Raw genomic sequence first — 17,838 nt, 5'->3', positions numbered from 1 at the left:
TGCACCTTGTATATTGTATGTATTTGCACTCATATAGTTATCAATTTTGTCATAATGCTGAGGTGGGCTATTGTAGTCAAACTGAATTTCCATTTATTTGGATCAATAAAATTCCCCTCTTATTAGCACATAATAATAATCACAAATTTATCTGAAGAAAAAATTTGACAAGAATTAAAGACTAAAAAAAAAAGAAACATGCAAAATATATATTTCTAAAAAAAAAATGACTTTCACATAAGTGCAATATAAATAAATAAAGGCACATTCCTCGTCCCATATGCTAGGACAAATTTGTACAAACACTCCTTCTTCCCTAGTGCTATCAGAGCATGGAATGGGTTGCCTGAGCTAGCCAGGAAAACCAGTGACTTGGATGAATTTAAGTCATTGGTTAATACGCATGACTGAATGCATGACGCGTAGGACGTAATCATCTTCTTTTTTGAAGTAACGTCTGTATTATATAAGATAAGAATAAATAAAAAAATGTGTATGAATTAGTGTGGGTTCAAATCTAACTGCTGTATGAAAAGTTGTAAAATAATTATGGGACAGATGTGGCCCATGGTTAACAAGACCAACCACCTTTACTTTTTCCCCAACAAATTTCAGGCAACCTAAAAATCCTTGAAATTCAAAAATTCTACTTCACTAGGATTTGAACTATAGACCCCACAGTTCAAAAGTCAATAGCTTGACAATACACCACCATGCACCCCACACTTCAAAATGAGACTTGACAGATGGAAGAAAAAAATGACAAGTAAAAAATTTTTTAAAGTGTATAAAAATGTGACATAACAAAAAATAAGGACATAAAAAAGTGACAACAAAAAAAAATTGACATAACCCAAAAAAATTGACATAACCAAAAAAAAAGTGACATAACAAAAAAAAATTGACATAACCAAAAAATTGACATAACCAAAAAAAATTGACATAACCAAAAAAAAAATTGACATAAGCAAACAAAAAGTGACATAAAAAAAATTGACATAACCAAAAAAATTGACATAAGCAAACAAAAAGTGACATAAAAAAAATTGACATAACCAAAAAAAAATTGACATAACCAAAAAAAAATTGACATAACAAAAAAAAGGCAACAAAAAAAAGGGCATAACAAAAAGTGTGACAATGAATAATTTACCTTCGCTCCCGGTTCTCCTTTCTCTCCCCTTTCCCCTCGATCTCCTTGAGGTCCAGGTATTCCTACCCCTGGCTCTCCTGGTTCTCCCTTTGCACCAATCACAGCATCAGGTATGACATCAGAAGCTAATCCTGGAGGTCCAGGTTCACCCTTTGGTCCAATCATAGATACTCCAGGCGAACCCTAGTGGATAGATAGGTTATAAATAGAGTGTCTCGATTCAAATAAAATTCAGTTATAACTTTCATTCTTTTTATACAGCTTTACAAGTAAAATGAAAATAATTTTAAATGAAATAAAGACTAAATCAAATCTATTACATTTTCTGGGACTGTCTACACTTGTTTCAAAAGGTTGAGCACTCCTAGCATTTAGCTTTATCGCCTAGAAAATATGACAAAACTTGACAAGTTTTGGATGCTTCTTCATAAATGAGGATTTTTACAAAGTAGCCCCAATCTCCTCATGTAGGACAGCATGGAGTAAACAGCTGTGAGGGCTGACCACACGACTATGTAACACCTGAGACTCTGAGACTGAACTGAAATATTTTTAACAGAAGTCAAAATTTTGACATTTTTTGGATATATATTTTATAGCTGCCAAAATTATAAACTAGCCCGATAAGAATTGCGGGATGTGGTCCTTCATAAGGGTATTACTGATGTACTAAATTGAATGTAGATAATATCAAACTTGGAGAATGTTCCCTTCACATTTTTTTTTATTTTGCCATGAAAATAAAAGTAGAGCATGAAAATGGGTTTAACCATTCGTATCCAATATAAATGTCTGTGAAAAATGGGTTTACCCGATTTGTTAAAAAAGTTTCGTTATTTAATAGAGATACAATTGGGTACTTTTTGTCTGTTTTTATGCCCCTACGGTTGTGGGAGGAACATTAAACATACACTATGGTCTCCGCCATGATCTAAAGAACATTTATGTCAAGTTTTATCAAGATTGGTCAAACGGTTTTGATTTCTATGTTGGACATACATACACCTTACTTTCCGCTTTATAATATACATAGTCAAATTTGAAGTGTCAAACCAGTTCTAACCTGTTCTCCTCTCTCCCCTTTCTCTCCCTTCTGCCCCTCAAAGCCTGCTTCTCCCAATGCTCCTTTCTCTCCCTTTTCTCCCTTCTGTCCAACATAGCCTGGTGTGCCAATCTCTCCAGGTGTGCCTCGATCACCTTTGTCACCTGAGACATAACAGATAAAATGATCATTCAGACCGGTGCCAACAAGCAAGTAAATGTTTGCATAGAAACAATATGAAAAATACGACAAGAAACACAGATATAGGTATTGATATCATCATCTAGATACAAATTATTGTGAGAATAATATCAAATCATCATCTAGATAGAAATATGTGTGGGAGTAATATCAAAATATCATCTAGGTAGAAATATGTGTGAGAGTAATATCAAAATATCATCTAGGTACAAATATGTGTGAGAGTAATATCAAAATATCATCTAGATAGAAATATGTGTGAGAGTAATATCAAAATATCATCTAGGTACAAATATGTGTGAGAGTAATATCAAAATATCATCTAGGTACAAATATGTGTGAGAGTAATATCAAAATATCATCTAGGTACAAATATGTGTGAGAGTAATATCAAAATATCATCTAGGTACAAATATGTGTGAGAGTAATATCAAAATATCATCTAGGTACAGATATCTGTACGAAAAATATCAAATCATCAACTTTTTTTTGTTTTAGAATTTGTAATACATATGCTATTATATACAAATCTGTTAAAAATGTTATTTTACTGTTTTATATATTTAAAAGTTCTATGTATTAAGATGTTCTATGTATTCTAATGTCCCACTTTGAAAAGTTGTCATTAAACATTTCATCTATATGTGAAGCAAAAAAAAAAAAGGGAGGCGGGGAGGAGCTGGGTAATAATTATCATGTCTTAATTCTGACCTTACGATCTCAAACCTGGATTTTAGCCTGGATGTTCTGTTTTGATGACTTTGAAAAAACAAAGGGGTCACATTAACCTCACAAAAGTTTATTTTTGCTCAAAAAAAAACAAAAAACTTTTTTTTAATGAACATCAAGTTGAAAAGTTCATGCCTGAACCTGTCTACCTGTATAGAAACTTGCTTTAATGAGTGCAGTGCAGTCTTTGACACACTCACCTTTTTCCCCGCGAAGCCCATCAAGGTCTGGTGGAGGTGGCGTTATCAGTGGAGGTCTCTCTAGTCCAGGGTTACCAGGTGGACCTTGGTCACCTTTATCTCCTTTCAATCCTTGATCCCCTTTCTCACCTTTGGTTGTTTTTGTTGTTACCTGGGGAACAGAAGAGGTCATTTGTTAGCGAAGCCAAATTTTATCTTGTATTATTGAAGAGCTAGTACTATCTTAAGTGAATGAGAATGTATTAGCATATAGGCTAACTTTAGGCCCTACTTACAGAATGCTTCTCCACTTCAGTGTCATCTGTATCTGACTCTCCACCATCTCCTGACCCACTGATTATCTACAAGAAGAAAATAACAAAATGAAGCTACGCTCCTTTGAGTTAAAATGGCCACTTGTTAAACACAGCAAAACCACAGACCGAGACAATACGTTTATTTTTATTGTCTTCTTAAAAATAAAAATTGGAACTAAATGAGATGTAGTAGATCAGTATCTATGGCTTATGCCAAATACTGCAACTGTGTAGGGTTTACTTTTTAGCACTATTATGAAAAAAAACACAAAATTTGGCCATAAATATATGAATCTGACAATGTATTCATGAACCTTAGACATTTTTATAACCAAATGTTCAAATGAACATGAACTTGGTCATAAATATAAGTAAAGTCCTCATGAACTTTTATGTTTTTATGAACCATAAATGACAATGTTTTTATGAATCGTAGACAACATCTTTATGAACCATAGACAATGTTTTTATGAATTATAGATGACATCTTTACGAACCATAGACAATGTTTTTATGAATCATAGATGACATCTTTATGAACCATAGACAATGTTTTTATGAATCATAGATGACATCTTTATGAACCATAGACAATGTTTTTATGAATCATAGATGACATCTTTATGAACCATAGACAATGTTTTTATGAATCATAGATGACATCTTTACGAACCATAGACAATGTTTTTATGAATCGTAGACAACATCTTTATGAACCAAATCTCCAAATGAACTTACCTCATCACAATCCTCGTCCTCAGCCAGGGCGCTGTTTGCACTCACTCTTAGGTCCATTATGGCTCCCTTGGGGTAGAATTTTAAACAGTCATATATCAAGTATCTATAGGCTACTTATTAGAGGCAACAAAAAAAAAATCATCTAGTAAAAACTAGTTTAAAAAAAAGGTCTTAATACCCCCCCCCTCCGTCTCTTGTAACAAAAACACATACCCTGAATTTGGGCAAAGTATTCAGTTGTGGCCCTGCTTGCCCTAAATATAAAGTCGAGCCTAGTTCAAAGTCCAGACTGGACACTCTTCTGGTCCATGCAATGTCATCCTGGCTCTTACAGTTCAAATACAAGGAGATTGTATTAGTGTCCACCTTCAGGTTCATCTGTGTCCATCTGTTCCTCATGCTGTCCACGGTAAAGTTGGCAATGACCTCAGAAACAGTTTTCGTGCTAGGGCTGGGCGTGTAGTACAGGACAATGTCCTGCTTTCCCTTGCCGGCGTCACGGACACCAAGGCCAAACTGGATGATGGTCTGGTAAGGGTTGACCACGGCGAAGAGGATTCCAGCGTCGTGTACGTAGGGCTTGAAGAGAACCTTGATGGCGAAGGTCTCGGACAGAGGCTTTGGGAACACTACTTTGGCAGCGACTTTCACATTGTGTACCCTTTTGCGCTTTTCATCATCATCAAAGTCATAAGAAGGGAATCCGGAGGTGCCTCTCGTGAAGTCCACACCTGGCATTTTGGTGCCCAGTACACTGAGAAGGTCCACATCTTCTGTGGATGTAGCATCTGATGGAATAGAGAAACAATTGGATCATTGTACTACTTCAGAAAAATGTGTGAAGATTATGTGACATGGTGTGAGAGTGATTTATAGAGATTATGTGGGCCTTTATGGTTGGTAGGCCTATATATATTATAATTTTAACAAGTGTCTTAAGCCTTTGTCAATCTACACTTGTAATTAATTAATCATAAATAAAGACAAGTATGCAAAAAATGCAACGTCACAACCTGTGGGTAAAGGAAAACCAATAGCTCGTACAGACTTGTGACGTGGCAACGAGCTATTGGTCTAAACTGCCCACACGCTGTGACGTTGCAGGTGAGTGTTCAGGCCTTCTGTAATCATGTAAGGACACTTTTAGATGAACGGCACGTACAACAGAAGGGAGGTAATTTAGATGAAAATTCAAATAATTTATTTGTCTCCCTTAGTAGTTCTATAAAGCTTGCTAGCGCGTATAGGTTCTAGAGCCAAGCCCGACACTTGTAAAACAAAACTAACAAAAATCAATATGTTGACTCTTGTAATATATCTAGAAATGTCAATTTAATCTATTTTCAACGATGTCTTGGGATTATGGCTATTTTTAGTGTCTTTTAAAAATAGTTTCAGCTCAGTGTGTTTTTATTTAATAGATGTGTGTGTGTGTGTGTGTGTGTGTGTGTGTGCGTGCGTGCAGACTGGTACGTCATCATCAACACATTAGTTCGCACAAACCGTTGACTTAATGCTGACGTCAGGAAATACTGAAACTTTGCGCATTCCCCGCCACCCCTCTCCGTTCCTTTTGAAAACAACCAGCAGATAACATACACTTACTGTAAGTCTTTTTTTTTTAAAGTTGGTTTACTCAACAAGTGCCCCCGCCCCCGCTCCAGTACTAGCTATCCTAAGTTAGTGGGCTGTACTGACAACCCCACTCCCCCCCCCCCCCCCCCAGGCCAGACTTTCACCCCAGCCTCTTGTTACGTCATCAGCTCGGATGAGAAAGATTTCTGAAACGATAAGATTGTCATAGAGATTCAACTTCAGTGCCAGGATACTCATGACCCAGTGACCTAGTTAAATACCGATTGAAGGATTACCGTTGATTGGCCTCGTTTAAAGACATCTCGCGGAAATAAAAACTTGTTACCAAAATATTTCTGCTACAGAACTTGGCCTGGTAGCGTCCTGTTCAGGAGGGCGCATCAGATGTTCTGGGGAGAGTCTTCAAAATGTCAGGTCACGGACGAATAGAATCTAGGAGAACATAACTGTGGGAGAGTTCACGAGACTAAAGTCAGTCGAGGTGGCGAGAGTCAAACGAGTGGTGACTCAACGGGGTGGCGAGAGTCAAGCGAGTGGCGACTCAACGGGTGGCGACTCAACGGGATGGCGAGAGTCAAGCGAGTGGCGACTCAACGGGGTGGCGAGAGTCAAGCGAGTGGCGACTCAACGGGGTGGCGACTCAACGGGGTGGCGAGAGTCAAGCGAGTGGCGACTCAACGGGGTGGCGAGAGTCAAGCGAGTGGCGACTCAACGGGGTGGCGAGAGTCAAGCGAGTGGCGACTCAACGGGGTGGCGAGAGTCAAGCGAGTGGCGACTCAACGGGGTGGCGAGAGTCAAGCGAGTGGCGACTCAACGGGGTGGCGAGAGTCAAGCGTGTGGCGACTCAACGGGGTGGCGAGAGTCAAGCGTGTGGCGACTCAACGGGGTGGCGAGAGTCAAGCGAGTGGCGACTCAACGGGGTGGCGAGAGTCAAGCGAGTGGCGACTCAACGGGGTGGCGCGAGTCAACCAAGAGTTAACCGGGTGACAGGATAATAGTGAGACAAAGGAAAATGAAAATAAACAAGTCAGAATTTGAGGAAAGTCATTAGACTTGAAGGAATGATTGACCAACGCATAATTTTTCGACTCAGAACCGGACACAACAGAATGAGACAACATATATTCCGGAAGCTAAAGTCGGGACAAGCGAAACCTGCCCAAGTGGGGCATCACCAGAGAATGCTGACCATGTCCTTCAAAGCTGAATACTATATCAAGAGACCCGAACAACACTCTGGCCTCAAAACCCACTTATAGAAGAAAAACTATACGAAGAACTGCCTGATCTGGAAACCACTGAGCGATTCATCTCAGATATAGGATTACTGATCTGAACCCTACGACATGTAAAATCAAAACACATATTATATCAAAAATTGTCAAAACCATCGGAGTTTAAAACATATAGGCCAGTGCAACTAACACATTAGAACAGCGTTTACGAAACTGTGTTCAGCGAGATCTGAATAGGTGTTCCACGAACTACTGGAATAATTAAGGTGTGGGCCACCAATTGAATTAATCTGTCAAAAAAAAAAAAAAAAAAAAAAAACAAAAAAAAAAAGCAAAGTGTTCCGCGCTTAATACTCAGAATGTGCGAAGTGTTCCGTTATGGAAACAGTTTGAGAACCACTGCATTAGAATGTTAATACATACAGGCCAGTGCAACTAAAACAATGTCAATCTAAGCCAAGTAAAAACATCTAGATCTAGTTGTCATGACACGTTCCTAGATGTAATATTCACGAATAGGCACAATGGAAGACGGTGTGTGTAAAGGCAGGGGTGGGGGCATTACATCACAGGGGGGGGGGATATATCAAACATAGTCTCAAGAGGTAAAGCAATTTACAATTCGGAGCAGGTGTAAACGGAACACCTGGCTAATGAGAATAAGCACAACTACGGCAAGACTATTAGCTGGGATCGTCAGAATACAGAAGACAAAGGGCCGAAAGAAACTCGTGAGTTGAGTGTGTAAAGAGATAAAAGCGTGTAAAGAGTCATAGTGTGTAAAGACGTCTAGAGCGTAAAGAGATAAAAGCGTGTAAAGAGTTATAGTGTGTAAAGACGTCTAGAGCGTAAAGAGATAAAAGCGTGTAAAGAGTTATAGTGTGTAAAGACGTCTAGAGCGTAAAGAGATAAAAGCGTGTAAAGAGTTATAGTGTGTAAAGACGTCTAGAGCGTAAAGAGATAAAAGCGTGTAAAGAGTTATAGTGTGTAAAGACGTCTAGAGCGTAAAGAGATAAAAGCGTGTAAAGAGTTATAGTGTGTAAAGACGTCTAGAGCGTAAAGAGGTAAAAGCGTGTAAAGAGTTACAGTGGTGTAAAGACGTCTAGGGTGTAAAGAGTTAAAAGCGTGTAATGAGTTACAGTGTGTAAAGACGTCTAGGGTGTGAAGATGTTGTAAAGCGCGAAAAGGAGTATTTGAGAAGCATACTTTTACCTTAGTTCTACCATCCCCCCCTCCCTTTCCTGCTAGGATAATAAAACACTTCTCCGCATAATTGTGATAGGTCTAAGGTCGGACTTATTGTGTCACGGCAAAGGTCTTGAGAACTGAGAGCGTCTACGTCAACTTTCTACCGGTATCAGTTTCTGTATCTCCTGGGTTCGTATCTGATGTAACACTAGTCAGTGATTTTGGCACATCAAGTTCTCCAGAAGCAACTGTCCATCAACCTCCCACCCACCCCCTCCCTCCTTTAGTTTCCAACCATACCTGGTGTTGAGACGAATAGGAAATGGAGTTTTAATGGCTCGAGAGAAATGTAAGCCAATGTCGCAAAGTGAGATTCCAGACTAGCTACCAGATGACAGCTCATGTGACCAGGTTATAGAATATAGAGTAACAATATTAACTTAAGAACTGGCCCCCCCGGGGGGGGGGGGGAGAAGAAATGTGTGAAGTTTCTAGATTTAATGCAAACATTTTGACTAACAAGAGATGGTAAAAATGAAAATTAAAGTTTATAAAGCAAAATTTAAAAAAAAAATCAATTCCTACTAAATGTTTAATTAATATATTAAACTAAGTAGTTTCCCTTTCAGACCTAGCGATCTATGGGTCAGATGATGGAAAGGTCATCGGTTTCTGTGGCCCAAGGTCAACAAGGGTGCCAGGTGGCCAACACGATGACCAGCCGCCTTTACTTTTCCCCAACTAATGCCAGGTACCCATTAGAGCTGGGTGGACTCAGAGGCGACCTAACGATCAAGTCTTCACCAGGATTCGAACCCGGGACCCAGCACTTTACCACTCAGCCACCGCGCCTCATAGTAAACTAAACATTCGTATTTTATTTGGCATTAAATATTTTTTTAAAAGGCCAGTATGTTGATGGAACCCACGACATTCGTGTTATTCCAAATACTGTTTTTAAAAGCAAAACATCTCCATAATATGTCTCCGTCCTTTAGTATTCCTTATTGTATTGAACACAATCCATTAACGTACATATTTAACATCTCTTTCTATTTCTCTTGTTATCTTTCTGTCTCCCTCCCTATCTCTGTCTCTCCCTCCCTCCCTCTCTTTCTCTCTGTCTGTCTCTCTCTATCTCTCTGCCTCTCTCTATCTCTCTGTCTGTCTGTCTCTCTCTCTGTCTATCACGTTCTGTGTAGGTTTCTCTCTTTTACTTGTATGTAAAAATTAATCCGCCATTTAACCTTTTCTTCTTAAAGTTGTTGTAATTACTAAAGTTGATGTCTTGTCTAAAAATGATGTTTTGTCTAAAGTTGATGTCTTGTCTAAAAATGATGTTTTGTCTAAAGTTGATGTCTTGTCTAAAAATTATGTTTTGTCTAAAGTTGATGTCTTGTCTAAAAATGATGTTTTGTCTAAAGTTGATGTCTTGTCTAAAAATGATGTTTTGTCTAAAGTTGATGTCTTGTCTAAAAATGATGTTTTGTCTAAAGTTGATGTCTTGTCTAAAAATGATGTTTTGTCTAAAGTTGATGTCTTGTCTAAAAATGATGTTTTGTCTAAAGTTGATGTCTTGTCTAAAAATGATGTTTTGTCTAAAGTTGATGTCTTGTCTAAAAATGATGTTTTGTCTAAAGTTGATGTCTTGTATAAAAATGATGTTTTGTCTAAAGTTGATGTCTTGTCTAAAAATGATGTTTTGTCTAAAGTTGATGTCTTGTATAAAAATGATGTTATGTCTAAAGTTGATGTCTTGTATAAATACGATGTTGTGCCTAGAGTTGATGTCGTGTCTAAGGTAATGTAGCTCCAGCGTTTCAAGACCTCGTTCAATGAGCTCAGTTTAAGATGAGAAGTTCCCATTGGTCAAAATATACACGAGCCCGCTACGTCACACACACGTTCTGCACCAGACACTGAACACATTAGTCAGGTACATGGTTTCACGTCCACAGTGTCCTCCAGCGCAGACACATGACGACCCATTAGAACAGGGGTTCTCAACCTGTGGTTCGCGACCCCCTAGGAGGTCGATTGACAATTTGCCAGGGGTCGCCAAAGACCATCGAAAATATGGATTGTTATTGTCTACTCTTCTATTGCTGTGTGTGTGTAAGGGGAGGGGGTCGCGGCAAAGTGAGGAATTGTAAAAAGGGGTCGCCGAGCTTAAAAGATTGAGAACCGCTGCATTAGTATCTTCACACTAATCAGTTATTTCTAGTTACGTCTCAGTGTCATGGTAATGGTCAGTTTCAAGATACACAGCTCAGTTATTTTCGTGATGAAGGTCAGTTGCGGGACAGCGGTCAGCTTAGGATGATTTAAAATGCATTTCAATTTTAGTTCAAAGACAGTAATTAGTTCAATGGAGATGGTTCATTTCCGATAATTTCAAAGTTATATTAGTTCCACGGTACTGGTCAGTTTCATGTCAACAATGCGTTTAGTGATAGTGGTCAGCCATGGTCATTTCATTGTTCATGATTTGCTAATTAGTAAAATAAAAATCTAATTATTACACTCATTGCTTTAGACGTGATGACCTGATCAGACTAGTAAAGACAAATACTCAGACACATTTGTTGGAGATGGTCAGACGTCAGAGAGAGAGAGAGAGAGAGAGAGAGAGAGAGAGAGAGAGAGAGAGAGAGAAAACGGGGCAGGGGATTTTAAAATAGAAATGGAAAGAGAGAAAGAAGGAGACGATCAAGAGACATCTGTGGAAAGAGAGAAAGATGGAGTTTGCCCTTACCTACTTGAAACTAGCTCTCGTGACCTAATGGCATTCAGAAGACGAGGAGTCGTACTCCCACACAGAGGGCAAATATTGGATGCCACTACCTACACCTTGCTACTCTTCACTCTTCCGGTAGAATTCTCCTCGTGCCATGCAGTCTTTTCTCTCTACATCACTCAACCTCTCTCTCTTTCTCTGTGTCGCACTTAATCTGTCTCTTTGTCACTCTGTCTCTCTCGCCCCTCTGTTTCTCATCATAGGTTCTGTTATGGACCATTTTGTCCATAACTTTGTAACTTAATGAATGACTTGTGGTTAAACAAAATTATAACCTCTAACACCGGATGTGGAAGGGGCGGGAGGGAAATGGAGCAATGGACTTTCTGACAACACACACACACCACCGGGGACTTAAAACATTGGATTCAACTGTTAATAAATTTTTTTTTTAGAATAGCCCAATTGGCTTGACACACACACACACAGTGATTAATTGTTACAGACGAAGACCGCAAGTTTTTTTTTTTTTTTAAGAAAACGTGACATAGAGCATGCAAGAATGGAGGACAGAGAACACACGACCACATGACCACACACGACCACATCGCCTCTAAAAGAAAAGAAATAGAAATAGCTCAATGGTACCGAGCCTAAGAATGCACTTTGTTCAGAAGTTTAGAGTGACCGGAATTGTCGCGCGGGCCGAAGGATGGGCCTCAGTTATAGATGGTCTGTTAGCTGACAATTTCGTACAATTTTAACATGGGATGACGGACGAACTGCCAGACAGACCTCACAAAACTATCTATTGGAGGCCGCCAAAAATGAAATTGAGCAAACATATTTTGATAACATTTCAAATGGACCTCATTCACCAACCGTATACAAATAACATTTAGCCACGTGGTGCTCTATCTCTTCTATATAATTTACGATCTCATGTTTAATTCATGATGGCTGTCACGTGACAGTTTTTTTTTTCGTTGTTTTATCAATAAGATCACGTGACTAAATGTTGTCTGTTTACGATTGGTGAATGAGGTCCATTGACATTGCGATATTTTACGATCAGTTTAAACCACGGTGTTTTAAATCTAAGTGTAGCATTTTGTTACCGGGTACTTGTAAAAAAATGTTTTACATGTTTCGGATGTTCCTTCAGAGTTGAAGATAATTACTTCCTAGTCCAAACCTCCCGCAGGACGACGGGGGATGGGAGCGGGCAGGGTTTGAACCCTCGACCATCGATAAATGTGAACGACAGTCCAGCGCGCAAACCGCACGACCAGGCAGCCATCCTAAAAATAGTCCAATTTGTATTTTACATCAGCAAATGTCAAATAGGCCACTAATGGATGCGTATGAAAGAACGACCTTTGACCTAAATAAATAAAAAAGAGGCGAGACAACGTATGTAGCCAAACCTTAAATCACAGTGCCCGCTCAAGCATTGGAGACACCCACCTGTGACTTCCGTCTTACAATTCTGTCAGCCTACATCAATGAGGGGGAGCATGATGGGACACTTCATACTCAGGTGTGATACCGGGAGGGGGGGGGGATAAGAGAGTTGGGGGGGGCGTTCAATGTATTATCCCCTGGTGTGAATAAAGCTCTTAATTAGACCGCCAAGGAGCGCGTTGTAGATTAAAAAAAAAAACTTTTAAAAACCAGTGACACCCGTTTGAGAACCTCTGAATACTCGTGCAGTCACATTGGAGTGATAACTTACGACATTGAGAGTTAAGGGAGCGGGTGAGACGTGTGTGTGTGTGTGTGTGGACCTCTAACGGGGCGTTGAAAACTTGCACCCTACTTAGTACTAGTGTGTTGAGTCTTGTCTCTGAAGGATCATTGACCCAGCATGTCTAGCCAAGCAAGTGCAAAGGTGTGTGTGTGGGGGGGGGGGGAGTAGTGGTTGGTGGCTCAGAGAAGTATCGAGTTCAAACCTGGGCAAGGGAGTCACTTAATGGAATCAAACACATCTGAGCTAACAAGTCGACGGCTCTCCCCAAAAGGAGCTTCTTTTAATTGATATTGTATCTAAAAAGAGGGGGGGGGGCGGCTACTTTTTATTAGTTGATGCCGTCGCGCTTTGGTATTGTCTTAATAAAGAGAGACAGAGTGAGTGAGAGAGAGAGAGAGAGAGAGTGAGAGAGAGTGAGAGAGTGAGAGAGAGAGTGAGAGAGAGAGAGAGAGAGAGAGAGAGAGAGTGAGAGAGAGTGAGAGAGAGAGAGTGAGAGAGAGAGAGAGAGAGAGAGAGAGAGTGAGAGAGAGAGAGAGAGTGACAGAGAGAGTGAGAGAGAGTGTGAGAGAGAGAGTGAGAGAGTGATAGAGAGAGAGAGAGAGAGAGTGAGAAAGAGTGAGAGAGAGAGAGAGTGAGAGAGAGAGAGAGTGAGAGAGAGTGAGAGAAAGAGTGAGAGAGTGAAAGACAGAAAAGTTTAAAAAGACAAGTGGAGATAATGTGAGAGAGAAAGAAGAGACGGAGATGAAATCTAAGAGAAACATAAAGGACGACTAAAAAATTCTAAAAGAAAAAAAACAACAAAAAACAAACAAACAACAACCAAAAAAAAAGCTTATATTAAGTATACTTATAGCAATAAGTTTGGATAAGTCGCACATGTAGGAGAGTGTCATAATAATTCTATGCGATTAGAAATACTATTACCAATTGTTCTTGTTTAGCTTTTAACTTTCTCAATGCGCTATGCTCCCATCACTTGTCTGGACCAGTTGTGTAAGGGGGCTGGAAGAAGGGGGGGGGGGGTATCTTCGTGAATGTTTACATGATCGTTTTTTTTAAATGAATTTAAAAATGTTGACACATGTCAAGTACGATTTCTTTCCCTTGTTCAATATACCAAACAAAGTAATTAATTAACAATAGTTAATTAACAAATTGGTTATTTTTTAAAAATGTATTCTTGTGTTGTCATGTAAAAATAATTGTGCACATTTTCAGCGTAATCCGAGATTGGGTGTGTTAGAAATAACTTTTCACCAGACAGACAGACAGAGTGAGTTGATATAAGCTTTGTAAAAAAGAGAGAAGAGAGAAACGAATGAGAAAACGAGGAAAGAGAAAAAAAAAAAGAGATAAAGAATATATCTTTATGAAGAGAGAAGAATGGAATGCTAATAAAAAATGACAAAAAAAAATGATATAGACAATTAAATATCACTTAAAATTTAATCTTTCAAATCCTTGCAAAATAAAAAAAAACCCAGCCATGTTATTATTCACTGTGGATATCGTGTGACAAGAAATGTATTTCCATTTTAATAAGCCATTACATTTGGGCACATGTAGAACTTAAATACCTTATAGGTTCAAGGGGAGTTAATTTTTTACTGCCGAGCGGTTCCTATGAGCGAGCAGGGGGAGATAATATTCTGCACCGTTACGTTTAATGTTCATTGGTGTCTTAAGTTACACCCCAATGAAATCGTCTGTCAATTGTAATATTACGCCTGGGAATAATAAAATTATACTATATATATTTTTATTTTTTAAACAGGCTCTCAGGTACTCAATTTGAAACAGAACTATAAAGGCCGAGCTTCTTCTGGTGAGATAATTCAGAACCCACCACATATACACCTCTGCCACTTCTAAATCCCTGATTTTAATCTACACTGATATTTCAAGCCGCCTCCTCTGTTGAAACAGAATCTCACTATTATTTCATTTAAGCTCTACAGACTCTGAAGAGCCCCCCCCCCCTTTTTTTTTTCGCCCCCCATCTTTCTCGTCAATGTCTACACAAAAGTGTAACTTAAAGAATTCCAGAATGAAATACAGTCAACAAAATGCGAGGTAACTCGGCCCTCTGTTGGGCCTAGAGCAGCGGTTCTCAACCTTTTAGGCTCGGCGACCCCTTTTTACACCCCCACACTCTGCCACGACACCCCCCCTTCCACATACACACACAGCAATAGAAGAATGGACAAAAACAATTCATTTTTTCAATAGTCTTACACGACCCCTGGCAAATCGTCAATCGACCCCCAGAGGGGTCGCGACCCACAGGTTGAGAACCACTGGCCTAGAGACACAGACAAGGGCGACGATGACAAGATTCTCAATGATCAATGGTTCTCACGTCACAGCACACTCAGGGGACCTTAGACATTCAAGACAGAACTTGAGAAATAGAAGCTTCTTCGGCGTTCTAGGAGGCGCGGTGGCTGAGCGGTAAAGCGCTTGGCTTCTGAACCGGGGGTTCCGAGTTCGAATCCTGGTGAGGACTGGGATTTTCAATTTCGCGATCTTAGGGCACCTCTGAGTCCACCTAGCTCTAATAGATACCTGACTTTAGTTGGGGAAAAGTAAAGGCAGTTGGCCGTTGTGCTGGCCACATGGCACCCTCGTTAACCGTAGGCCACCGAAACAGATGACCTTTACATCATCTGCCCTATAGATCACAAGGTCTGAAAGGAAAACTTTTACTTTTTCTTCTGTGTTTTAAGTTTTATGTTCGGGGGGGGGGGGAGTTCAGATAACTAGTCATATGGGGGGTTCAGATAACTAGTCATATATCAGCGATAAACTACGAAGTGGTTTCTAGATCAGGGAGCTCTCCAGATAGTTCTGCTTTAAGAGAAAGTGCCTCTCGATAAAGCATACAGCTTTGGATGGCATGGTCACCATTATCTGGTGACACTCCACAGGGGGCAAACTTCTCCAGTGCAAATTTTCAGCTTCCGGAACCTGTCTCATTATAATGTTGTGTCCAGTTCGGGGACCACCCAAACTGGGAAAAAAATGTTGAGAACCACTGAAACTAATCATTGAGTGACAAGACAGTTATTGTGCGGAGAGGGGGGGGGCGTGTCCGGAGAAAAAAAAAGGGGGGGGGGAGTGTGTTGGGACTTCATTCATTCAGACTTGAACTCATTCATTCCTTATGTATAGATCAGCCACTTGTCGTTTGCAGCCCACTTTAAGACGATACATTGAACATTGAAGAAAAAAAAGGAAGAAATAAAGAGAAAAAGGGGGGGGGGAGAGAGGAGTGGGGAAGTTGTCTAGGGGGGGGGGGAGGAGTGGAGTGTCAGGCGCTAAATATCTTAGTCCGTGAAATATTCCTCCACAGCGTTGTCTCCTTTTAACACTTTATTCATACAACTGACTTAATCCGCTTCCATTCCACCCCCCCCCCCCCACATTTCTTACCTGTTAAAGTTGGAATATTTAGGTCAGCAAAGGTATGCAGTTTAGGTCCAAATATTTTGATATGTTTGAAAGAGGGAAGAGCAGACGTCTGGTGTCTGCTTAACCAAGCATCACCAACTGAAGTGTTTAACATTGGTGGGGGGGGGGGAGGGGGAGAGGAGAGGACAGGTGAAAGGAGAGACGATTTCATTTAGAATGGGAGGGGAGGGATTTTTCTGAGTAGAACAAGAAACTGTGCACCAGATCGGGCATTGAATATTTACTCTTTGTCCAGGCACTGGGCAACTTGTCCCACAGTCTCTTTTAGGTATCTAGTCAACCATTTATAGTCCATATAGGTATCTAGTCAAACATTTATAGTCCATATAGGTATCTAGTCAACCATTTATAGTCCATATAGGTATCTAGTCAAACATTTATAGTCCATATAGGTTTCTAGTCAAATATCTATTTAGATTTATAGTCTATCATTGAGTGTGCTAGTATAAATGGACCTCATTCACCAATCGTAAACAAACAATATTTTGCCACGTGGTTCTCTATCACTTCTATTCAAATTACGATCTAATTTTAATACATAGTGGCTGTCACGTGACAGTTTTTTTTTTCGTTGTTTTATCAATATGATCACGTGACTAAATGTTGTTTCTTTACGATTGGTGAATGAGGTCCACTACAGTTGGTGAAGACTGCAGTAAGCTTATAATGATTAATACTCATTTTAACAGGCAATAATAACGGCCTTGTTACACATAGGAAACTTCCGGTTTAAGACTCGTGTCCGCCCGACACTTTCGATATGGGGTCACGGAGGTCATGGTCCACCAGTCCTGGGAAGTGGAGGACATGAAGTCGTATGGGGCGGGGTTATATTGGAGTAATGGCCATTGGTTGTTGGACATGATTCGGAGGTTCCTTCAGATTTGAAGATAATGACAACCAGCAAACCTGATGCGACGTTAGGTGAACCTCAACAAGTGGTCGAGATGATATTTCTTTGTCTGTGGCCCGATCTCTGTAACAGACAATTATTTGGCCTTTATTCACACGAGTCGACCCAATTATCGAATGTTTCGGTGTATTTCATAATAGAGGTCATTGCTTAAGGTCAGTGTGATCTGACCCAATTCATGCCAAAAGAGTATTAATCAAGATAAGAAGAAACATTCAAGGCCGCGTCTTCCATAACCTTTGGTCGCAAGACTTTTTTTTTTTTTTTTCAAATGGACGCAATAATGCCGTCTGCGCCTTTGCTGAAAGGGAAACAACTCACAAACAAAACTATCTGCACTACAGGCACATCCTGGAGTCGGAGCAGATTTGGGGGGCAGATAACTCTTTCTTTATACACCCAGAAAACTTTCAGTTTTCTCCTCCTTTCAATTTCTTAGTTATGAACTGACAACCCACTTTCAAATGCAAGAAGTTAAACAGATTGCCTTCCCCTTGTCTACCCCCCCCCCCCCAAGAGCTGCAAGACATGCAGAGATACAAAAACAAAATGAAAAAAAAAAACGGAAAAAAAAATCAAAATGTCAGTT

At 39.9% G+C, this 17,838-nt stretch overlaps 1 protein-coding gene across 3 annotated transcripts in view; it reads right to left on the bottom strand.

The window, feature by feature from the left end:
• Positions 1-17,838, bottom strand: part of LOC106079144 (collagen alpha-1(I) chain-like) — a 154,843-nt gene that overhangs the window by 30,429 nt on the left and 106,576 nt on the right. For all 3 annotated transcript variants that reach the window (XM_056014457.1, XM_056014458.1, XM_056014459.1), the window contains exons 3-8: positions 4,573-5,147; positions 4,360-4,425; positions 3,601-3,666; positions 3,326-3,476; positions 2,217-2,359; positions 1,154-1,336 (exon numbers count right to left, since the gene is read on the bottom strand). In XM_056014457.1, coding sequence (XP_055870432.1) covers positions 1,154-1,336; positions 2,217-2,359; positions 3,326-3,476; positions 3,601-3,666; positions 4,360-4,425; positions 4,573-5,147 — 1,184 coding nt within the window. The remainder of the gene's footprint in view (positions 1-1,153; positions 1,337-2,216; positions 2,360-3,325; positions 3,477-3,600; positions 3,667-4,359; positions 4,426-4,572; positions 5,148-17,838) is intronic.

Source organism: Biomphalaria glabrata, chromosome 16 (assembly GCF_947242115.1).
Source record: "Biomphalaria glabrata chromosome 16, xgBioGlab47.1, whole genome shotgun sequence".
NCBI lineage: Eukaryota > Metazoa > Mollusca > Gastropoda > Planorbidae > Biomphalaria > Biomphalaria glabrata.
This window is presented reverse-complemented; position numbering and strand designations above follow the sequence as displayed.